Here is a 25441-nt window from a genome sequence, read left to right on the forward strand (position 1 = left end):
ATGGCATTTGATGATTCACACTTGGCCCTTTTTGGGGAGGATTAATTGTATTGCCTGCTCCTGTTGCAATGACATTTTACCAACAATACCCTGCCTTTATTTGGTGTAACAGGTGACTCGGGGTGGCCACGGCTGGAACCAGCTCACACCTGGCACCGCAGCAGCTGGAAGGAAGCTGTAAAATCTATCTTGGGACAAAGACCAGAAGGTCCATCTGTCCCTCTGGAGGTGACAGGTTCTTGGCCACCTTCCCCACTCTGCTGTGGCAGAGGCTGGGATGAAGTCCTGCAGAATCACCCTGTGCCTGAGAGCTGCACAAGAGCCCTGGGCCGTGTGAAGGAGGAGGTCACACCTATTGCCAAAATAATCTGGGGTTTAACTCTAACCAGCTGCCCTGATCTCACACCTGAGACACTGCACCAGCACTTGGAATTCAGCTCTGAATTCTACTTTTTAATGTGATTTTAAGTAAAACACCCTATTTCTGCGTCCCTGGGTTAAAGTCATGATATTTTTCTTTTATAAAATATAGGAAACGTATTCCTCAGCAATGCCTAAAGAGGAATTCCCTTGCATATAAAACTACCAGCACTGGTATATCAGCATCTGAAAATGAGTCCAAAAGCAATCCCATCTGGGGCAGGAAATGTGGAAGTGTTGGAGTTTATTTTAAAGGTGATTCAACTGGCTTTGTTGCTCCCCATGATATAAAAAATATTTCATTTAAAAAAATGCACATCTTTTGTTTTCATATTCGTCGGTAAAACTGGCAGCTTGTGAAATTTGGCAGAATGAACTGTGTCAGTGTTGCCATCAGGGAACATTCCACTAACAAAGAAAGAAATGACAAAAAGGCCCCCCAACCACAAGACTTGTTTTATAATTCAAAAACAAGCTGTTATGAAAGGCAGAGAATTGACTTTTTTTTGCTGTTAAATATTTTGAAGGTAAAAAAATGAAGTCTAGGCTTGGCTGACACAAAGACCCAAGTAAGATACAAGATGAGGACCCACTCCAGAATCACCCATCCTTTTGCCACCACCAGTTATCAGTGCTGCCTGCCTGCTGCCTTTCTGGCTGCTTCTCCCAGACTTCACAAATCAGAGATTTTCCACAGCAGTAAAGGAAGAAATCTCTGTGTTCCTCAGCCCCGTGGAATGAGTCTGTATTTAGACTGGATGAACATCCCTTGAAGTGTCCAAGGCCAGGCTGGACTTGGAGCAGCCTGGGATAGTGGAAGGTGTCCCTGCTCATGGCAGGGGTTGGAAAATTTTAAGGTCCTTTAAGATTTTTAAGGTCCTTTCCAACCTCACCCAATCCATGATTCTACAGGTATCTACCACAAGATGGTTGGCCTGGGACTTCCTGATGAACAGGAATTTGAGCAGTCAGATTTAATTAGGATTTTGGGAGTGCACAAAAAAAATATTAGGAGAGGGTACTACTGCCCCCATACCAGAAATGCTTTCCCAGCCATGGAATGAATCAGGAAACCCTTGCTCATCCCTTCACTCTGCCTATCATCTCACAGACCTCCTTCAAACAGGTACCAGAAGGAGTGGAAGGAGAAGGAAAGGAATTTTTCAAGTTATTCCATATCCCCTCTGAAGAGAAGGCTGAAATGTTCATGTTGTTTATTTCACTGGTTTCATGTTTGCGAGGTGGGGGGGGTAGGAGGAACAAAAAAAGAAGAGATAGTTTTGTTGCAATGCTAATGAGCACATTTAGAAGGCTCTGCCAGAAACTCAGAGCTTCAGTTCGCTTTTATTAGCCATTTTGGAAGATGTCTTAGTTGCAGTTGCACAAAAAGCATTGTCAGGACTTTTATATTTTCTCATTTAGAATACTGTGACATTATTTGGAGAGGGTCTGGTTCTGCAGCACATAAGCCAGTATCAGTAGTGTATAATAGAGCAGCTAGACTCATTTTGCAGTGTGATTACAAAACCCATCACTGTGAATTACACAGCAAGTTAAATTGGTTTCCACCTTCTGCAAAGCCAGAATATTATCTTGCACAAATAGTGTAGAAATGTAGAAATAATACAAGTCGAACTTATCTGAATGATAGAGCACAGAAAGCTTTCATTGCTCACTCCATCAGTACTTTCTATTTTCTGCTAACAACACGTGCTGTGGTCTGAAAGCAAAACCTAACAACAGTGAATGGTCTCACTTTTTACTTTTTCCATTTTTATTTTTACTAAGGTCTAATTTACTAGACTATCCTGCCACTGCTAAAAACTCTCTAAATCTGAAAAATAATTTTTTGAGCAATATTTTTACATAGAATCACAGAATGGTTTGGGTTGGGAGGGACCTTAAGGTCTATCCGGTGCCACCCCTGCCATGGGCAGGGACACCTTCCACTGTCCCAGGCTGCTCCAAGCCCCAATGTCCAGCCTGGCCTTGGACACTGCCAGGGATCCAGGGGCAGCCCCAGCTGCTCTGGGCACCCTGTGCCAGGGCCTGCCCACCCTCCCAGGGAACAATTCCTGCCCAATCTCCCATCCAGCCCTGTCCCCTGTCGTGGCACTGCAGCTCTGATGAACTTTTGAACTTTTCACTTCTCTTGATCAGAACCACTTGTGAACATCTGCTGCTAATGAACCTTTTTTTTTTTTCTATTATTTATATTATTCTATTAATTAAAAAGCACCATCATTAGGTTCAGATTTTTGAGCATAATTTAAATACAGGAACAGTCCTGTCATATGTGTAATTCAGACTGTTCAATGTTTCCTAGAGCAGGAAGGGAACTTGGTGAACCTCACTATCCTGGGTAAGCTGCACTTTCCAGTCCCTGAACACTGGAGAAAAAGAGCTACATGGTCTTAATGAACTTCCTAACATTATATTCCCAGTATTCCAGCTCAGGATAGATGAAGTGGTGGAGAGAGGAGCAGGCAAAGGAAGAGAAAGCCAAACAGCTCCATTCAGACTGAAACTATATCCCAAGAAAATCAGATACGGGAACAGGCTACCTGCCAAGAATTCCCCTGGCTGGACAGACCTTGGAGAAGCTTTCTAAGCCCATTTACCCATTTCTAGAATTCCACAACCAGGCAGGCTGCTAAAAAAATTGCCACACACATTTGTAGGTAGATGCAACTGCACGGATGTAGTAGAGCTGATTTATTTTTCTCTTTCTGTTAAAATCAGCAGCTCCATCTCTAGCAGAGCTGTACAAATAGAGTTATTCCAAGCAGACTATTTTGCAGACATCCTGTCTGTTCTCCAGACTGAGAATTGTCACTGCTGCGCTGCCAGAGAGCTGATGGGATTTGGAGTTGCCATAGTGTTAAATGTTTCTCCTGTGATCAGCAACTGCTGATTTAAATGAAAGTCTTGAGCCGTTTTCTCTCCTCTGTATTACACAGTCATTTCAAAGTCATCTCAAAGTCATCTCAAAGTCATCATAGACAAAAAGGTGTAATGATACTGGGTAAAAAATGTATTTAAATGAGCTTGCTGTGGTCTGATTTCAAGGTCAGAGCACACAAACAGCCTCTGCTTTCAGATGCTAGAAAGGACAGGACATGCTGAGGACCTTCAGCCACCCAAGATGCATTTAATAAACACATACACACATCCCCTTCACTGTGCTTTCGTATCGAAATGTCTGAACTGAGTTTTGTGTCCTTACAATGTGCAGGCCAACACCTCAGAATTCCAGCTCTCATGGGTGGGATGATTTACTTCAGCAGTTGTGACAAACGATGTGAGGAACAGCCTGGTGAAGGCAAGATCAATGGGACTCCAAGGCACTTGGCACTTGTAAAAGATTTTGAGAATTTACTTCTCAAATTTATCAGTATTAATAATTCTAATTTAATGCATTTTCCTTGTCACTTGCAATGAGTCAATTGCTAATTAAATGTTGTTGAAAAAGATGAATTACATTTTTACATGCTTAAAAAGAGTGTTGCTAATATGTCTAAATCTAGATGTGAAATGTAGAACACTATGATCTAATCCCCCTAAATACTGTTGTTATCCAAAATAATTCTACTCTGAGTTAATTTTATTGTCAAAAAAAGGAATACTGGAAAACTGAGTGATCGACATTTAACCCCCTAACACGTATTGGTATAAATTTTGTATTCAAAATACATGGAATTAGTTTGTAGAATTAATAATTTCCCTTCGATGGGAAGGCAACGACACGAGAAGCAGCATGTCTCTGTTGACAGGTCAGAAATTCATTAATTCTTTTTCTCCCCTTTGCATTGTAGCTACTCCTGTTTAAAAGCTGTAGAAATGCCCAGTTTGGGGCTCTGCCCAGCAGTAGAACTCCCATCTCTTTTTGACTGACAATGATGAGATTTCTGCCATGCTTTGCCTCTTCTACAGGGCTAGTGATGGGATTTTTTTTCCTGGAAATCTTATTACTGAATGCGCTGCCGTGGTCTCAGATGGAACTTTCAATCAGAAAGGCAATCAGGAGGTTTTCCATTTGTGAGCTTTCCTACAAAGGAGCTCTGCTAAACTATCCAGGGTAGCCTCTAACTCCCAGAGCGCCTTGCCCTGAACGCTGATGTGGCCCCAGACAATGCCGTGATCCATGCTCTCAGCACCTTCCCTGGCTCCCAGGACTGGGATGGACACCAGAAACTGGCTCAGTTCTGAATCCCTTTCCCATTTACACTGGTGTTGGGTCTGCCATGGCAGCTCAGAACACCCTGGAACTCGGAGCAAGTGAGGAGTGAGAGTGTGTTTGGCTTTTCTTGCAGTGAGTTACAGAAATATGTTTCATTTCATTGAAATCTCTGGGACTGCTTCTTTCCTGCCCTTAGAGGACTTCAGTGTTTAGTTCAGTGTTTTGCCAAAATTTTTAGATACAGTTATTCAGAAACTTTTTTTTTTTTTTTTATGCAGTGGAACTTAAATATATTGGGTACTCCATGAATTTCAATAAAATCTTTATAGCACATACCAAAGTGGTGTTAATGTGTTAGTTGCCCACAGACTAGAGTCACTAAACCAAGTTGTGCTGCAGCTAAAGCAAAGCCAATGTTTCCATTTGAAATACAGGCAAAATTGGGGGTGATGTGTTAAGAATTCTTTGTTTGCAGAACAAGTGTTATTGAGGAATTAAAATCAGTGGGTTGCTTTAACCAGCAATGCTTCAACAAAAATTGTGTGAGGTTATTTTTCAGCATGGTGCAGTGAATCAGACACTCATAATTCCTGTGCTCCAGTCACTGTCAAAATTCTGCAATCACTGTCAAAAATTGTTTCAAATATTCTCCTTTTTCTTTTTTTTTTTATTTTGACTGTATTCAACTAATAAATAAATAATTTTGAAGAAACTACATTCCTCAAAAAACTGAAGCTATTCCAGCAGATTCACTTCTGCAGTGGCCAGGTAAACCTGAAAGAAAAGCAATAACAAGAAAAGTATTTATAAAAATATATTTCACAAAGTAGGAAACAATACAGGAGTTTCTCTGAATACAATACATGGAGTAAATAAACAAACAATAATATAGCTTCAAAACAAAGTAGAAAATTAAAATGATTTGCATGTAATACGTAGTTTTCTTATACAATTGCTACTTCTAAATGGCAAGTTTGCATTACAAATTGAGTATGCTTGCAGCTTCTAGTGTTCTTTCTCTGTGTGCAAGAGCCCTGGTGCATCACTATGAATATTATAGAAAAAAATGCTAATAACAGAAGCAGTAAAATTATGTACACACTGGTTCCTGCTCTAATACAGTGGAGAACTATAAGCATGTTTTTTTACTGTACTGTGTTATATGTGTGGATTTCTAAAAGTCTATAGTTTAAATATTCACATGAACCAGTTTACTTCCAGCTGTTTGTGCTTGTATTAAAAACACCAGGTACTAGATTTATGAAGATATAAAACTGTCAAAAGTTTTCTCTGGGAAAGTTTAATTCCTGCCAGCATTCTCTTAAAATTCAGCTACTGCAAATGGACAGGGAACTGCTTTAAACTGCGACAATTTGTCATTTTTCTTTTCAAAATGTACATTTATGAAACATTCATTATATATAGAAAAAAAAATCTAACTGATATAATTTAGTTCTCTTCATAATCTTACTCTATAGATTATCAGTCTTAATAAATAAAAGCAGTAATGGACATCAATAAAATATTTATTTCAAAGATTAAACAAATAAATTCGATCTTTAGCAATAAAATCAGCAATTCTTTCATTTATGTAAGTCCATCCCATTTCACAGTTTTTTTCCTTCAGAAGACGAAGCACAGGAATGATCCTTCTTCTAGAAAAAAGATCCTTTTGTGAAGCAAGGTTTTGCAGCCCTGCCTCTGAATCTCTACACATTAGTAGTATTTATTACCCATCACTGGAATGGATTAAGAACATGTGAATATTTTAAGGCTTGACACAATATTTAAAGATGATATTCAGTCTGTGGTAACGTGGCCAACAATTACTGTATGTACAATGGATGGTCACTGCACAGTAGGAGCCAGTAGGAATTGGCAATGCTATTTCTGTTCAGCATTGTTAAGAAGACCAAGATATTGCTTTGAACATTTCTGTGCCGGGATCTTTGTTGGCAATGCAGAAACAAACCTTTAGCTTTATACGTACTGGCAGGAGCTACTGTTCAACAGCAAATCCCTGCAAGTCCATTTCCTAAGAGAGCACCAATTTCTTTTTTGTTCTTTTCAATTCACTGAAGATAATCAAAGATCCAAATCTCCATCTTCAGAGTGGTCAAGTGAATATCAAATATCCAAAGACTTCTAGACACTCCACATACTTTACTTCACACTCCACAAGACTTAACCTCCTAACATATACTTTTTTTTTTGGTTCAACATTACAATGTAGTTGATTTTATAGATGACTGGCGCTAAACTTGCCTCTAAAACAAAAAGCCACATTAGTTTTAACTAACAGCAGTGGCCCTAGAATATTACATGATCATTAAGTCAACAGGGGAGAAGTTTGTAATCCACTGTCAAGTTTCTTTGTCACTTTCTCCAACTGAGTAAAGTTCTCCGAGTCTTTTAAAGCGAGGACCCCATTCACTGAGGTAGTCAAAATTCTGGTCTGAGTCTGATGTGGAGGACTCCAATGAGCTAAGGGAACCAGCTGCTGACCCCTTTCCTTCATAGCCATAAATCTGGATAGAGTCATATGGTGGAGCTGTGGGGTCATTATCAGCTTCATGAAGCCTTACATTAATAAATTCATCAACATCAACACCGTTAGGAACAGGTGCAAGACCCTGCCTGGGCATAAATTGAAGGTCAGGCTTAATATCCTTACGAGGCAAAAATCCATTAATTCCATCTGGATTCTGCAAAGTTGCAATGTCAAAGGCTTCTGTATCCTCCTCTCCACCTCCTTCATCATCATAGCGAATGATATTTTCCCTCACATCTTCGTCATCTTTGATGATCAGAGGCTCATTCTTATGTCTTCTTAGTGTTACAAACAGCACCACGATGACTGCAAAGAGAGCACCACAAGCTGATTAGGCAAAACATTTCCAACCCAAACACTACATGGTGAATGCAGCTGGGGAAGGTGAGACGTTGCTTTTTGTGAAATTGGGAGTAATAAGGGGGAACAGACGAAAGACCTATGACTTCAACCCCCTTCACGTGATGGAAATTTGATCAGAAGCTCTGATTAGTCCTCTAGTCGTTGATTATCAGCTCATATTTATGTCTGAAGCTCAGTTTTATAGAAGCAATAAGGTTTCCCATACTTCTAATTTCAAGCCTCAACTTTTCCCTTTGGAAGTGAAGTCAGGCTATCATTATTCACATAGTCAATAATGATCTACATTATGGATGTTGTTTTCAAAAATTAGAGGGTGTTTTTCTGAAAACATAACCCTAATGGGAGAAGGAAATCAGTATCTTTTTCTACCTGTGCAAGAGACTCATATTATGTAACTAAAAAGAGAATGAGATAATAAGGGAGAAAGAAAGAGCTTAGCTCGATTTCAGAATCGTGGACAGATGCATGAAAAAATCTAAATGGGTTTCTCTTGTTTTTGCAGCTTAATGATGAAATCTCAGTTACTGATGTAAATCTCTGTTACAAGTGAAGCTGCAAAGTGCAGAAATAGGACTCTCGCTGTTCTCTCCTCCACTTGCTTGATGTTGTATACAAATGTTTTATGTTTTATTAAAATATCGCTTATCTTGTAAAGCTTTAGTGTCTCTTGTGACATTACAATCCAGAATAAACTCATAATAGAAATATACAAATATAAATATATATAAAGGAAAGATATAAAGCTATCAGAAAGCACCCAGAGGAGGGCCGGGGCTGGGGCAGGGTGCCCGAGGAGAGGCTGAGGGCAGCGGGGCGGTTCGGCCGCAGCAGAGGAGCTGAGGGCAGAGCTGCCCGGGGCTGCAGCTCCTCCCGAGGGCAGCGCAGGCCCCGCTCCGAGCTCTGCTCCGGGCCAGGGACAGCACCGGGGAGCGGCTGCAGCTGGGCCAGGGCAGGCTCGGGCTGGAGATAGGGAGAGGTTCTGCTTCCCCCAGAGGGTGCTGGGCACTGCCCAGGCTCCCCAGGGAATGGGCACGGCCCGAGGCTGCCAGAGCTCCAGGAGCGTTTGGGCAGCGCTGCCAGGGATGCCCAGGGTGGGATTGGTGGGGTGTCTGGGCAGGGACAGGGGCTGGATCAATGATCCCTGTGGGACCCTTCCAACTCAGGACTATGCTTATGTGATTCATACAAGTCTGGCTGCTCCACACTCCCGATCTGATTTTCAGTTTCCCATTCCACACCTGAGTATTCTGTAAGCAGCGTGTGTGACTACTTCAGAACAGGACTTTCCTCCCTCTGCTTCTGCCCAGCTCTTAGGACACAAGGGATTCGGTCCTGACAGCACCGTCAGTGCTGCTGCACGCTGTGTTGGACTGGAGCGTCACTCCTCCTCTCGGAATCCCGCACCCCCTTACAGCCCCCAGGAATTAGGGGAGCTGTGACTCCAAGCTGTGCCACGAGTACCCACCAAGCAGCAGGATGATGCAGGCCAGGATGGCGATGAGGGCGCCCATGCTGAGCCCGATGGGCAGCACGTAGGCCTCCACGTTGCAGGACTGGACAATGCCGTCGCTGCTGCAGCCGCACACGCGGATGGTCAGGGTGCTGGTGCTGCTCATGGGCGGCGTGCCGCTGTCGCTGATGACGATGGGCAGCAGGTACACCTCCTGCTTCTGCCGGCTGAACCCGCTGTGCTTGGCCAGGATGCTCAGGGTGTTATCTGCAAAGGCAAAATTGGCAGTGTCTCAGCACACAGAGGGGCTGCTAAACCCGCAGCTCTTCCTTGGTGTGCGCAGGAAACCTCAATGCAAACATTCCGTGACCTCCTTGTGCCAGCAGCGTGTGGCACAGAAATGCCTCCCCTTTCTGTCCAGCTGCTCGAAGAAGTGCAATATGTGGATTTTTTCGTGTCACATGGTAAGAGGATGACGATGGCAATCCCTTCTTTCCCCTCTGCATACATCCCTACAGGTATCTTCCCAATCACTATTCATTTTTTTTTCAAGTCACACAGTCATAAAAATCCAGCCAGTAAAACAAGAGAGAAACGAAATGTTAAAAGTAACCCAAACTTAAAGCATATTCACCAATTAACACAAATCTCCCTTGCCTTACAACCACAAATTGCACAATCTTTTCCCCTGCTATAAAATATTCTTCTTTTTAATATAAAGTCAAAAGAAAAGCTAAATGCATTAAAGGCCATGGGCCTAATTTTCAGTGATTTAAGCATTTATTGGGCCTCAGTGATGAAAATAGAGCAAACCAGGCTATATCTCCCATGGAGGAAGACAGGAAATTGGTCTAGAACATTCTTACCTCTGCACACATATGCAGAAAGTTAATTTTAGAAATATAAAGAGGCATCTGACTGCATGGCATCCTACCCAGCCATGGAATTACACAGTCAAATCTCTCAGAGTCAGTTCTCAGTTCACCACAAAATGAACACAAGTTGATTTTTCTTCTTACAGATTTTAATTTGTATAGTTGTAAGAATTACAGATTCTAGCCAGTTATGAACACACTGCTATCAGATATCAGTGATCCTGTATGTATGTGTCAGAGTGCTCAGGTATAAACCATGATTAGTGACATGTCAAATATGAAAAAACTCTGTTTTTTTTCTAACTTTTTTTTTCTCTAACTTTTAACTGCTTTAGTGTGTGGAATAAAATAATAATTCAGTATCAGGACTTATACTAACAGAGTGCATGTTGACTTGCACTAGTTTGCTGTTTGTGTTTTGTTTAATAAAAAGGTTCTCAGGCAGAGAGAACAGGAATGTGTGTGTGTCTGTTTGTGTGTGTCTGTGTTGCCGTGGGATCCAATGACAATTTAAAAATAAAGCTGCACATCTTGTTTGGAAGAAGGAGTTGAAGTTCACCTTCCTGACGCATCATGAACAACAGAAAGCCTCCTGATATTTTATGCTCTGAAGTGGGCACATGCAATGCTAAATGTCATTCCATGGAAGGAAAGAAAATACTGGGAGTGCTCATATGACAATAGGCTTCTTTTGAAGATCAGGTCCCTTCCCACCCAAACATTCTGTGATTCTATAATTTTCTATCCCTTCCACAGCAGAGTCACCTACCAATCACATTTACTTGGCCTGGAGAGGTTCTTACTATAATTTACATTGCAGGTGATGTAACCATTTCAGCATTTTTCATACATTCAGATATGCAACACATGAAGGTCAATCTAAAAATTATCTCTTTCAGAAAGCAGAATAAATATGGTCACTTTGCAGAACAAAAAGTACTCCTAATGATATTTTTCTTTTCCCCAGGATTCCTGAGGTTTTATCTATTCCAGTTGGAAACAGTCACATCAAAACTGATGGCACCCTGGAGCTAAATAAATAGTCTAGTTCTTCCTTGTGCCCTTTTTAAAATGAAAGGAAGCATATGTGTTTACTGAAGACAAATTCCAGGTATAAGCTCTTAAGAATTCTGACAACTCAAATAGGACCCAAGTCCCTGATGACACCCAGTGTCACATGTGGCAGTGTGGTGCAGTGGGAAAGTCACGTGTGTTTGAAGTCAATAATTAACCCACATTTGGAAGTGAGCAAAACCTGCACACCTCCTGGCTGGGTGTGTCAGAGGTGTTAACACGTGTGCAAATTAAACCACTCCCAGTGCCATCCTTGTTCTCTGCAGGGAAAAAAGGGAAAAGTTATGTCGGGAAAATAATCCAGTAGCTCATTTTCCCTGAATATGGCTGTGTATAGCATCACCAAAGAGTGATTACTGTGATGTGCAAAAGTTCCCTTTTTCTAATCTGATAGCCTTCTTTTCCCCCTCAGCACCCCTCCCTATTTTCAAATACTGGAAAAAAAATTCATCTGTCCATTGATATTCTCCTGCAAAATAAAAAATATCTCTGCATAAGTTGCATCCTTAATCCTTTTGCTTTAACCTTTCAAAAGAGAAAAGAACTATGTGGTGCTCAATATCCAGCTCTTTCTGTCTTTGAGACAAATCCCACTCAGAAGTGTCACATCTGTAGTCATTTATTCCAAACTCTAGAGACTTTTACAGTTCTCTTACACAGTGCTCTAAAATCTGTACTGATACAGCCTGTTCCTTCCTGTAAACCTGCTGCAGGTCCTTTTCTGCCCAAGCTGGAGCAGAAATTAGTGTGCTGAGCCCAACAGCCCTGCACTTTACAGATATGCAAAACAGGGAAGGCACCTGCTTTAGGAAGAAACAAAAAAAAGAGAAGCTGCACTCGTTGGGAACAGCTTCAGATCCCTTCCATCCTCCTGAGAAACACTGCCATCCTGTCTGCTGCAGAAAATTCTAATAAGCCAAAATCAGAGTATAACTGAGTAAAAAAGGAAGGATGTACTCTAAAGAGTACCAAATAGAAGGGGGCAGAAAAAGTGAGAGGAAGGAGGAGAGATGGAGAAAATAAAGTGCCCACCAGTGAAGCATGCTGAGTGTAAGAAACCACCTGGTACCAGGAATGGTTATCAATTCAAGTTCAGCAGAAATGAGAGAAAGCAAAAGAGATACAAGATTTGGAATATTTTGCCATGAGTTAATAAGTTGCAATGGCTGGACAGTCAGAACTATTCAGAAGAGACGTCAAACTAGGAGAAGAGAATAACTTTCTTTTCTTAGAGATGACTTGTATGTTTGGGGTTTTTGTTGTTGGTTGTTTGTTTGCTTGTTTTTTGTCAGAAACTGCTGTGTTTGACTAAAGGTGAACAAGTTATGCCTGAAAAGAAAAGAAACTGACAAGCAGAAAAATAGAAAAAGAAAAATGAAATGACCAAATTGTTTTGCCAATGGGTGGCGAGTCCACCATTTGACTTAGGAATTTTGTTTAGCAATAAATTCTTTCCCCTTCATTGCTGTGTTTTAAAATAAATATACCTTGGTATTGCTGGAGATGGGCTCTTGAATGAAGGACAATGACTCCCCAGTTGACATTTTAGTTGGTTTCTAGAACCTGAAGATAAATCCTAGCAGCTGATCAGCAATAAACTCAATTTATCTGATTTGCTTTCTCCTTTCTGTGGATATTCCCCTCTCCCAGAGCTGAAAAAACAGCAGGAGTCTCCTCCAGGAACAACCTCCAGCACTGCTGTATGAATTAACTTGGCAGCAGGTGCTCAGCAGGAGAGGGGACAATCGCCTTCCCCTCATCTTCCCAATTAACCCACTGATCCTTCATGATAGTGCTGCTTGGGTTGTTTATTTATTCATGTTACTTTTAGCAAAACAAGGACAATCAGGTGCAGAAAAACCCCAAACCTCTCTGTTCATAGAGCTCTGAGCTGCCTGCCACAGGCAAAGAGACACTGAGTGCGTGCCTCCAGTCAGTGAGGCATATCCAGGAGGGGCTTTGACATTCTCCATCAGAGTGAGTCTCCTGGAATTCAGTGCCCTTCTCTGTGGAGAGAAGTTCATGGAAGTGCCTGAGTCCTATGAAATTCCCTCTCCCTGGTGCTGTACAAGCTACCCAGGATGGACCAGGAGCTGCATTCCATCCTGCAGGCTTCAGGAATGGTGTAAGATCTTTGTAACTGTATTAGCATAGGCATCAGGTCAGAGGGACACAACTCTGGGAATACACAACTACAGCTCAGAGCTGGAGCTCACTTTTGCCTTTTTTACACATAAAACAAACCAGTCACTCAGCTCACTGGCTGACTCTCAGTTTCTGAAGTTTACATGCAGATTTTTGAAATAACCATGAAAGAGACTGCTTTGGGAATATCTCCCTCACAGCTGGAACGAAGAATGACACTGCAGAAGGTCTTTAAAAGATGTCCAGTGTGGTTTCTAGACAAAGGTAGTTTGCATAACCACAACAATTACCACAGGGCCAAGTGTTTTCTGCAGATTCCCCAACTGTTCTCAAATCTCCCAGATCTCTTTTGAGGCTCTTGGAAGAAAGATTTGGAGAAAATGTAAATGCAATCATTTTAATACAAAGCTACTTCTGGATTTGCTGGACACGAGTGACTTCAATGCCATCGATAGCAATCAGGATGTGAAATTAGCAGGCAGGAGTCAACTCCTTCATATCCCACCCTGTGCAAGAATACATGTTGCAATTTTAAGCCAGACAAAAAAATAACAGAACAAAAGTAAAAATCAGAAGCAGTCAGTTTGCATTTAATGTCATTTTCTCTGCACACATTATTGCAATTCTTTAATTCCCTTGCAGTCTGTAATATGTTGAGATCAGTGGAGTTCCCTGCTGGGCAACCTTACACCTACAGAACTCTGCCTTTCTTTTTCTATCCCTTTTATAACGCCCTCAGAAAGATCAAATAATTAATGGTATTAAGGACTTTGTGGTAGAAGTCGTTATCTATGCTGGATATATCAGTCATGTGAAGAAAGAATTTTAATTGGAAACTCTACAGCTGGAAACAGCAGAATGAGAGAAATATATGTTTCTTCCTGTTTATTAGAGCTATCTTTCTGTGTACATTTTTAAATCTCAAACAGATTCTCTGAGAAATAGGGTCCTTTGACACAAGTAGAAGAGCAGCAGAAATATCCTTACTGTGACACTCCCTGCTTTTTCTGATAAGGAAAAGACAGGGACAGCTCATTCATTTCCAATCTCTGTTCAAAAGTAGCATCTATTCTTAAATAAAAACCCCAAACTTGAAATAACAGAGCAATTGAATTATTATCAAGGTTTCAGTGGAAACTAGCAAAATACAAGCAGAAAACCAGAGCACATGACATTTGAAGGAATGTGAGCTCTAGAACATTTAGCTACCAGCTGCAAAGGCACTAAAAGAGAACATTCAAGAGAATGCTGATGCCATTTCAGCTTTTCATAACCATTAATAACCGTAATTAATATGCATGTGTCTCCTGCAATAGTTAATATTCACTAGTGGAAGCCTTACAATGTCAAACAGATTTTTAAAAGATCATTTATAACATTGGTATTTTTGTCTTTCTTCAAAATTCAAACATAATGGCAGTCTAACATTGGTATTTTTGTTTTTCTTCAGAATTCAAACCTAGTAACAGAAAAATGGTGGATTATAGGGAAGATTCCAACCCCCTTTTTAGAGCCTGAGAATAAAGCTGTCAAGAGCCATGGAGGTCTCTCAAAAAGTCACTGTATACACTCCATGAGCTCCAAGCCATACCTTAATCATTATTCTTTTGAATATTTTCTCAATAATTCTTTCTATGAAAAGATTTACAAATAACACCTCTTTAGATTGGTAGGATTGCACTGCAGAAACCCACCCAGTGAATGCAGCCCCGACAAGTCACTGCCCATAGCCCCACTTGTGGTAACTCTCTAACTCTCTTGATTTGAAATCTCTCTTTTTCCTTTTTGCAATTACAAAATCCCTGGGAAAGGACAGTCATAATCTCCTTTCTGATCCACCACAAGAACCAGAAGTGGCAACTCCGAGCACACCCTCATCCACGTCCCCCTTGTAAAAAATGATTGTTCAAAACAAAAAACTCAGGGGTGAGTTTTTCAGCTCAGGCTGTGAGCTGAAAAACTGATTTATTTGTTTCAGACTCCACTTTAGTACAAGTTGGAAGCATCAGTTTCCTGCTTCCAAAAGAATGTCATTAAAATGTGTTATGAGACATCTCCATTTAAGACAGATTTTTTTTTTTTTTTTTATTTCTGCCTTAGGCTGAAACACATTTTAAAGGAATATTTGATTAAAAGGGTACAATTGTGAGGTTGTATGTTATAAATCTGGCAATAGTTAGTAGCTGAAAAAAATAATCTATTTGTTCATTAGAATCGCTATAACAATTTTGTTTAATGATTAAAATTAGTGTTTTTAACTTGCCTGTATTTATAAAAAATACATTTTTATGATAACATATACATATGTTTATTAATATATCTATATATACAACTGTGCCATGTGTATTTTTACAGCTGTACCAGGCCTTCCCTGATGACTGTCTCAAACAAAATCCTCTTTGAACAGCAGTTTAGAAGGAAAAGGACCCTTTGCCTAATCTCTATGGTAAAGACATAAATATCCTATTGAAAGAGAAGGCTTACAAAATCATCTGAAAATAAAGAGAGGCCATTTTTATGTTATGTTTTTCCTGATTTATGATGGCACTGAAGGATTCACAGGTATTCCAAACTGACCTGCTTTTCATAAGTGTCAAAAATTTGTGATGTCTTCAAAAAAGCAGATTGATGACTGCTATCAAATTTGATGGCAGGCACCAGGTTCAAAAGAAAAAAAAAAGTTTTCATTATAAAAATTCACCTACCTGATCAAACTGTCTCTCCAACCCCATAGCAAGTTGCATTCTATACTGGCATATTTAATGGCAATTCCCAAAATATTCCTATCACAAATCAACTAACACTTGAATTATTTTGGGTCTTTTTCTAGACCTGGAGTTTCTGCAATCCCTTAAAACACCAAGAAGAACACAGGGGAAAAATAAGTATTTCATGTGAGAAAATGTATTGGTAGAAGAATAATTGGAAAAAGTCACATATTTTGTATCTTTGATTATTTTTTTCTCTTTACCATTTGGCTTAAATAATAATAGTTTATGCCAGAACTGAACAGCTGAATCAACTAATGAATAAAAAAACCTAAACACATTTCCATGTAGTCCTTTGCAGAAATAAAAAGTACTGCTGGGAATTTTGAATCATGAGCAAAGTAATATTTAATCATGTATACATCATTCTCATATGTTAAAATTTCTTGGAAAGGGGAATAATTATGTTAGTACTACTGTGTAATACAGAACTTGTAGTAAATAAATTCTTGACAGGAGGAAAAAAGAAAGCCAGACAAATTAACAGCAAAGTGATGATGAATAAGCATTTCCTCATACCTTTTTCCTTTGAAACTGTGAACTTTAAATAATAGTCTGTATAATTTCTAGTTCTATTCGTTTGGAAAAGTCTGAACTTTAGATAATTGTCTCTTAAGTATTCTAAAACTTTCCTCTGACCTTTAGGCCAGCAGAGCCATAATCAAACATAACTATTTGGTCCCTTGCAGTCTAGCAGCAACTCTTGTATTTTGTACCTTGGTTTTTTAACTCATTGAAGAAAGGACAGAAAATCCCTGCTGAAGAAATAATGATGTAGAAGCATGCCTTGAGTCTGAAATAGTACCAGTTTTATTGTTAATGGGGTGGAGAAATAATTAGGACATGATACCTCTCTCTCTCTTTTTAATCTACAGACCCCTAGAGCAAGTCAAAGCAGGACATTTTGGTCTCTGGGTCTGTTTAAGCTCCACCGTGTTTGAACTGCACCCAATACACCTGAGTCTCACTCACTCTGGAATATCCATTTATCTCTTCCAAACCCCTGGTCCCACTTAGGATTGGCACTCCCATAATGGGAAGCAAATCCAGGCCAGTGAAGTTGTGAGAGGTGCTAGAACAGCACTGGCTTTTGCCTCTCATTTTTCTCCTCTGTATTCAAGAAGCCAGTCACAAAGTTGTTTACTAATAATGCCACTGCTTTGACATGCTTTACTTTATTCGGATCACATCACTACATGGCATGTGCATTGAATGGTACATCTGTAAAGTGCAAGAATTAATGCAGGTTGCCAAGCTCTGGTTTAGAAAGAGAGATGAAATGGCTGTCAAATGTGCTCAGCATTAAAAATACATTATTAACACAGCAATTTGCATAGACTGATGGATCATTTTTGAAATCTACATATTCTAGTTAATTCTATTCTCTTGTTATTTTAACCAAAAAGTTTCAGAAAGTGATACTGTGTTTTACAGTGCTTTGATAAAATAATGCCTATATTTTGCATTTGAACCAAGAACTTTCCAGTACTGTATTACCAGATTCCAACAAAAGTGCTGCAAGGATAAATAAAAAAGTCAAGATATCCCAAGGCTGTGCCATCTGCTTTTCTCTGGAGGGATAATGGATTTTCAATCTTTCTATGAATACCTACTTACAAATGCAGTGTGGGAGGAGAAGCTGGTGGCAGACAGGGATCTGAGCCCCTCAGGCCACAGTGACAGGTACAGCTTTAAACATCACACTGACTGCGTGTTCTCTTCTGTGTAGAACAAAATCTCAATCAGGTTCAATGAAATTCAGCATGCTTCTGGAAGGTGATGGAAAAGTTCCAAGAATTCCCTCCCATGTTCTTCACCTTCCTCACTTCACACACATCCTCCAATTCTTACATCAGTGACTTCTAGGTCTGGAAAAGTTCACAGACTTCATGACTACGAAGACAATCACAGATGTTTGAAGCAAATCTTTCTTTCTACAATGTAAACTGTGAATATCACGGTAAAAAACATAAAACTTAGTAGGGTCTTACATGTGATGTGTTCTTGCCATTTAAGTATTTAACATCCACTTCTCCATGCCATGATAACCACCTTTTCCATTCCAATTCTGTGCTGCATGTACACAGACACTTGGGAAGGATTTAAAACGATTTACCATTAAATCATATACCAGTTCTTAAAAACTAAATCTGTAATCAGACCTATCAACCATATGAAGTTTTGTTGTAACAGTAAGAGCCAAATTCCAGGCCTATCAGTATATTTCTATTATGCCACTTACTTTTTACATAATGTTCACTCTGAAATACAGGAGCAGAAAGCAACCAGCAGACTACAAAACCAGCAACCAGCATTTATTGGAATGCTGCCTACTTGTACTGGTGTAATAAAGGTCTTGTCAGCACTTCCATTACAAAATGCCAATTTTCAGAGGTTTATAACTCTGACATAACAACTTCCTATGAAAAGAAATTCAGAATGTGTACTCTCTGCCAAAGAGCATTGGAAGTTAAATACCTTACGTTGGCTGGGGCATTTTAAGTCAGAAAATAAATTAAAAACAATTCTGACTTAACATTTTCTTGAGCTGGTGCCACTGAAGAAAAAATGTGACTTTGATTGTAAAAAGTGCCAGATCCTGCAGTTCTCCTACAGCAGAACTCCCTTGAAGTTCCCTGAGAATAATTTCTGTGAGAGCTCTGAAAGGAGTGCCATTATACATTTTTGTAAATGTCATCAAGAGTTATATTAGCTTTTTGTAATTTGAAAGACTGAAATGCTATGGTGTAACATTGCCCCTGGGCGCACAGGCAGCATGATAATGACTTTGGGAAGACATTCTGATATGCAGATTACATATAACAATAACAATTTGTTATCATCAGGCCATTAATGGCAGTAATTTATACCTCTGTCTCACACCCAGAGGATTCACACCATGCCTTATTACATGCACACCTCTCACTGAGGACGTGACTCCCATGGGGAAAACTGATGGCCTTTTGAAATGCAGGGAAGAGCAAAAGGCATCCAGAAAAGAAATTTCAGTAAGTCTAACAAACAATTACCCAGAGTGGAAGAGATTGTATAAAGTTTTCAACTGGAACATTCCAGATACTCTTTGGAATCTTTCTGCACAGCATGCAAACATTACATGGAAAAAACTTGAAATAGCCACAAGTTCCAGACTGGGATACACAGCTGGATTATGGAGAATCAAAGCAGGAACACACCTGCATCTGAATTTAGATTGCAAGCCCAGGGCACACTGCAAGACCCCAACTTTGCTCTGTACATTGTGTGACACAGCACAGAACTTGGAAAGAAGGAGCCAGGGAAAGACATCAGCACTTGAATTCTGCCTCACCACTACAGAGATACTACAAAGTCAACATCAATATGGGTGAATATATGAAAACTACAGCACCAGTTCAGAAATTTAGAGTTCTCATGGAATCACAGGATGAGTGAGGTTGGAAGGGACCTCCAGAGATCACCTGATCCAACCCCTGCTCACCACAGCTACCCAGAGCCCAGGACCTTGTCCAGGCAGCTTTTGAAGGATGGAAGTTCTAAAAACAGTGAAACATTTGTATTCACAATTGAAATATAACTGCAACAAAACAAAAGATATCTTATTCATTCTTTCTCTTCATCCCAAGAAGAGAAATGACAAGATATAAACATATAAATAATCTGCAAGCCAAGAGAACACCTTAGAAATGGTTCCTTGTTGTCTTCTAATCTGTGATGAAGAGTCTGATAAAGTACAAGTGAAGCATTTAGGCAGAAGCTGAAATAAAAATACAAAGCATGATCACATAAAAGTAGTAGAAGAGATGGGGATTCTAGGGGCAGAGGAAAATACATCTCAGTATGCCAAAAACACCTCTGTGATCATGAAGGAAAAACATACAAAAGCCAAAAAGGTGAGCAGAAAAAAACCAGCAGATACTTTGAGAAAGTTATGTCTCCTTATTGGAAAAAAAAAAAAAAAAGAAAAAAAAGAAAAAATATTTAAGAAAAATAATCTTAGTTTAGAAAAAGCTAGGTTCTATTTATAAGTTTTTGAAGCAAGTCATTCTGCTAGACAGACTGTATTAGAACTCTATAAAGGTTTTAGCAACTGCATCTTTTGATCTTGCCTGTTAGCAGAAGAAAGGAACAAAACAAGAGAAAGATGATTTGTTATAATTTTTTTCCTCATTTAAAATAGAAAATATGAGTAAAAAGACACCATAACAATGTGGACTAGATAAAGATGATGCAGAAGGAGATGCCAGGTGTAGAACTGAGTCTAAACTACCTCCCTCTGTATTTAGCTTTGCAGCTTGTATCAAAGATACCACAGCGCCTCAGCTGCAGCTGCCTCCAGACTGGGCTTCACCATCTTCTCCCCTGACAAGCAAATTCCTCATGTTTCCTGACCAGGACTTTCAGAAGAATCCAAAATACTCCTTAGAGTACTCCTGAATCTCTCAGCCTTTGCCAGCCCCCAGGGAGCTGCTCACAGCGCTGCAGTGTTTGCACGCCACAACGGGAGCACAGTGATTAAATGATTTCTCCAAATTCCTACAGGAAACCCATAGCTAAGCTAAAAAAGAAGGGTTCCAAATTCCAGAACAATTCCTCAATCAAAAATCCATCACTCCTGTAGAGTGCTCTGAGATCACGAGGTCTTAATCTTTGTTGGGGGAGCACTGCATAGTTTACAGGAGGGTCGCATATAATGGATGAAAACGTTGTAGAAAGTGACAGGGCAGAGCTAAGCAAGGTTAGGGAGCAACAAGCTGGAAAAGGCTACATGAATTAGTTTTATTTTATTTTTTTATTATTTCCAATAACCTAGATTTTAGTTTCAGTTTTAGGTTAGACTGAATGAGTTTCATAACACAGCACAAACAAAGCCAGAAAGTTTTATGTGTGTTTACAAAAGCGATGTGAAATTGTTATGCCATTAAAGAGAAGAAAAAATTCACTGTTCACGTTCAAGCCAGCCCAACATTCTTAGAACAGAGGAGAGAACTTTCATCAGCATTCAGAGATTATTGTTGATGCTCCTTTTAAGGTTTAAGACTTCAACACCAAACTCTGTTCAAAACTCCACCAAGAGGACTTCTTTCCTGACTTAGCTCTTAGAGTCGAGTCAGATGTACGAAAAATCCCAAAACTACAGATTTACCATTACTGTTTAAGGATGTACACAGCTCTTAGCCTACAGCCAGAGTGAAGTTTGCTAGTTTGAGCCCAGAGTTACTTAGGCCAGGCTGGGGGCTCTGCGTTTGCTCTCTGAACATGGGCAGACAGCTCCCACTGCTTTCCTGATTCCTGTAATCGGCTCCATCAGTTACCTTCGGAGGACCCCACGAGCTCTTCCTCTCCAACGCCATCAAGCAGACATCTGCTCCTTTTCTTCAAGTTCTATTTATCTCTCCCTAACAAGCTGCCTTATTATCTCACTTCAAACAGGGGCCCATCTTCACTCCCTCTCTAATCAGTGCTGATTACCAAGTGTGCACATCCTATCATTTTAGGATATGCAAACTCTCTCCCCAGACTAGACAGGTCAACTGATGCATTTCATTTCTTTGTTGCATTTGGCTCAGTTGTAAGATCTCTCTGTTCAGTCAGATCATGTATTCTACCTCTTCCCTGCCCTCTGAATGGATTGCCTTCTAGGCAGATTTATTATACAAATATTACATGCTAATAATTACATAAATATATCACTAATTACTGGCTGCTTGCCAAATAAAATACATCCTAATTACACAGAATTAAATGAAGACCAACAAAGTGACGTATTTTACAACAAGATCACCCGTAAAAATTACAAAATCAGGAGTTGATGGGAAAATAACCTAAGTGGTACAAACACCCTCCAATCAACTAAAAAAACAGTTTTGTCTCCCTTATTCTCTAAAGTTTGATGGCAGAAGCTGTAGTGAAAAATCATTAAATTTTTTTTGTTTCTTTCAGTGTGTCACTGCTATATTTGCTGTGCCAGAGAAATACAACCTTTTTTTAAATAGTCACCTCCTCCAAATGAGTAAGGAGGAAATAAAAGGGTATGTAAAATATAAAATATAAACTTATTTGAGCACACCAGACAGGTTCAGGAGAATGCAGAGACACAGAATTCACTTAATAATCGATGTCATGGTCACCCTGGAGGAACAATGACTGTGATTCCAACAGTAATTCCTTCCTTGTGTAAAACACTTGTGGAATTGATTCAAAACAAGATGCAAATTGGAACATGATTTTAGCCTTTTTAACTCACATTATAATATCAGTTGTGTAATAGTTAATCAGATAAGCCTTAAGGCTAAGTGTGAAAAATTAATACCTTCTATTTTCAGTGGAGGATCCACGTGCAAATAGTCTGATAGAATGACAAAAGGAGATTTTTCCTAATCAAGGGAAAAATTAACAATTAATATGTGATGATTCTTGCTTAAATAGTTTTCAGTCAGCCTGTTTAGAGTCTTCCTCTAGTAGAAGAGTGTTGGTGGTCCTTTAATCTTTACTACAACTGAAAGTTTAAAATGAGATTCCTATCTAGTTTCTCATTAATTGACAAAAGTGCAATTAGAGCAACTAATAAATTAATTCCTCCTCAACAGTCTGTATTTAGGATATGACAAAATAAAGAGATATTCCATAATGAGAGCAACCAAAAAATTTAAAAAGTAAAAAACCAATAAACCAAACCAAACAAAAAAACCATCACCACCACCAAAACCCCCCCAAAACCAACCAACCAAAAACCTGAACAAACAAACAAACAAACAAACAAAAAAACCCAAAAACCAAAGAAAAAACATCTTGTACAATATTTACCAGTCAGGTACCTAGGGTGAAAATCCAAATAGTCAAAACAAAAAAAAAGCAAACCATGAGGTGAACACAGAGGAACTTCTTAGATGCAATATGACTCTGCTGGGTAATATATTGAGGTGGTGATGAGGCAGAGGCCCTACCAGAACCTTTGGCCTCAGGACATTATTCCTACTCAGTGAATTAAAACTATTTCCAGGAAATCAAACATAGTCAGCGCGTTGTCCATGCACATTTCCGCCACAGAAACTGCTTTTTGCAGAGAACCTGGAGGAATTAGATGTACCCATCAAGCCAGAAGTGGTACTTAGAAATCTCTTAACTCTTTTACAAGGTAGCTGATTAAAAATCTGGAAATTTATCTCCAAATATTATATATTCACTTAGCTATAAATACCACTATGAAATACTTCCAAAGTCCTAGAACATCATAATCATGGGTGCTGTGAGTTTTTAAGGAGTTATGTTTTTAGAGCACTTAGGGAACCTTTGACTAAAGGCTGGTGGAGCAATGTTTCACAGAACCCCAGGATGGGTGAGGCGGGAGGGGCCCCCAGGGGCTCCTCTGGTGCCACCTCCCTGCTCCAGCAGGGCCATCCCAGAGCACAGGGCACAGCAGTGTGTCCATGGGGCTCTGCAATATCCCCAGGGAGGAGACTGCACAGCCTCTCTGGCCAATCTGCTCAGGGCCGGGCCCTGCCCAGGGCAGAAGTTCTGCCTCCTGTGCAGGGGGAGCTCCCTGGGCTCAGTTCCTTCCCACTGATAAATTCCAAGGAGCTACTGCAGATCCTACTGCTGTTAGTGCTAAACAGCACTAAGTTAAGAACGCCACCTTTCTGCCTGCTAAGCAGTTCAGTCTTGAGACCCTGATTTAATGTCTACTTTCCCATTATGTGTCTGAAATTGTCACACGGAAGATTCAATTTGTTCTTCTCGGCTATTTCTTTCATCCATATTCCATGTTATTACTAAACCAGACAGATTTTCATGATAATTTACCAACCAAATTCATTTGCTCTCCTGGTTTGTTTTCACAACCTTTTATCTCTTACTCACTCTTCTTTAGTTTTATTATGAAGTTAATGTAATAAAATGGAAAAAGAGAGCTAAGGACGTTACACTAGTGAGCTTGATGAAACTCCTACAGCAGGAAAATTCACAGCTGTCCAATCCATTCCCTCATCATGAGTAAGCACTGTCGTGCATATGGTGCACAACACTGACCTCAGATCTTTTTCACTCAGATTGCATCTGGTTCTCAATTAGTTTGATTTATAAAATGAAACATAATTGACGCCTTGGCAACATTCTGTTGCTAGCAGCACAAATAATAAATTAAGAATGAGTGAAGTAAAAGTCTCTTTAGTCATGTATGCATAATGGCAGGCTGTGTGTATTTGGTATTAGCCTGGGTCTCATCACTTCCATTGGGTGCTGTTTAGGGCTGGGTCATGTTTACATTAATGCTCTGCAATAACTGTGTAATTGTGGTTGATTCAAATTACCAAAGAAAGACAATCTCTGAAAGGATGGGATGCTGTGGGAATTAGTCTGATTTTCCAATGTGCAGAGACAACTCCTCTGTAGCTGTCTGCAAGTTTGCATTTGGGAGGCTTGGAAAGAAGTTGTCACCACAGAGCTAAACTGAAACAGGATGGAAAGGTTAAACAGCATTGGGAACAGAAGCTCCCAGGAAACACTTTGCCAGTGCAAAACTATAAAAAGTACAGACGTGCTGAGGAGCACAGCAGAGCTGAAGAGGAGCTGAAGATGCCTGGAAGAGGACAATCAGCTTACCAGATGGCCCCCTCCTTGCTGGTTCATCCATCAGGTTGGCCTGTCCAGTCCAGTGAAGACTTGATGGATCACCTCTGGCTTAGGGCAGAGGAGAGAGGGAATCTGTCTGGAGTCCTGCATCCTGAATACAGGAGAGGAGTGAATAAGGATTCAGATGGGCAGAACAGACAGAAGGGTCACAGGGGGGAGGAGCTGGCAGCTGAGTTAGCCTCTGAAGAGTTGATCCTAGTCTCTGTTTCAGCTGTGCACACCAAGAAGGAGTCACCTCTTTAGCCTATCAAAGTGGTGAAAAGCACATAACCATTGTAAGAAGCTTAAATCATCCAGACAGGGCTAAAAAGTGTTTGCAGAAGAACTGCACTGAGATTTCACCTGGTTTGTGGCTCTAATCAGAAAGGAGTCTGGAAAGAGCAGTGATCTGCGTGCAAGAAGAAAGCTGGGAAAGACAGCAGAAGCAGGTGTCAGTGAAAAAGTGGCACACAAAGGATTGGAGTGGGAAAATGCTGGCTTCTCATCCACATTAATGCAATCACTTCAGAAAACAACACCACAGCCACCCCTGCTAGAGAAGTTGTTTCAAATCTCACTCAACTGATATTCAACATCGAGGAAAAACAGAACTTCAGGGAATAACACAGCTGATAGTGATGATAGTAAAGAAAGAAGGGGGAAAGGAAGCAGAAAGTTATCAGCGGAAAGATACAGACTGAGAATATTGTCACCAGCATTCTCAGCTGGATGGGACTATTCTCAGCTGGACCATGGAAATGTGTAGCCTTGCTAGGAGTAGTAGAAAGGAGTCAGATATATCTCTTCAACTGCTATGTGAAATCATACAGTGAAAATGGGAATGCATCCAGTGCCTGGCAAGACAGAACTTCTGAGCACTACTGGAGTGTACTGGGGTCCCTTGGGAATGCTATCATTAACTTGAAATTCTAACAAGTCTTCTAGAATTGGAGAATAATCTCCAATAAAGATCTGTAGCACTGATTTACTCCTCATGTAGCTCATCAC

At 40.1% G+C, this 25441-nt stretch overlaps 1 protein-coding gene across 1 annotated transcript in view; it reads right to left on the minus strand.

Moving 5' to 3' along the window:
• Positions 1 to 5400: 5400 nt before the first annotated feature.
• CDH8 (cadherin 8) overlaps positions 5401 to 25441 on the minus strand; it is a 149542-nt gene continuing 129501 nt past the window's right edge. The window contains exons 12-13 of the mRNA XM_010396509.4: positions 8980 to 9231; positions 5401 to 7457 (exon numbers count right to left, since the gene is read on the minus strand). Coding sequence (XP_010394811.1) covers positions 6964 to 7457; positions 8980 to 9231 — 746 coding nt within the window. The 3' untranslated portion in view covers positions 5401 to 6963. The remainder of the gene's footprint in view (positions 7458 to 8979; positions 9232 to 25441) is intronic.

This window comes from Corvus cornix, chromosome 11 (assembly GCF_000738735.6).
Source record: "Corvus cornix cornix isolate S_Up_H32 chromosome 11, ASM73873v5, whole genome shotgun sequence".
Taxonomy (NCBI): Eukaryota; Metazoa; Chordata; class Aves; order Passeriformes; family Corvidae; genus Corvus; species Corvus cornix.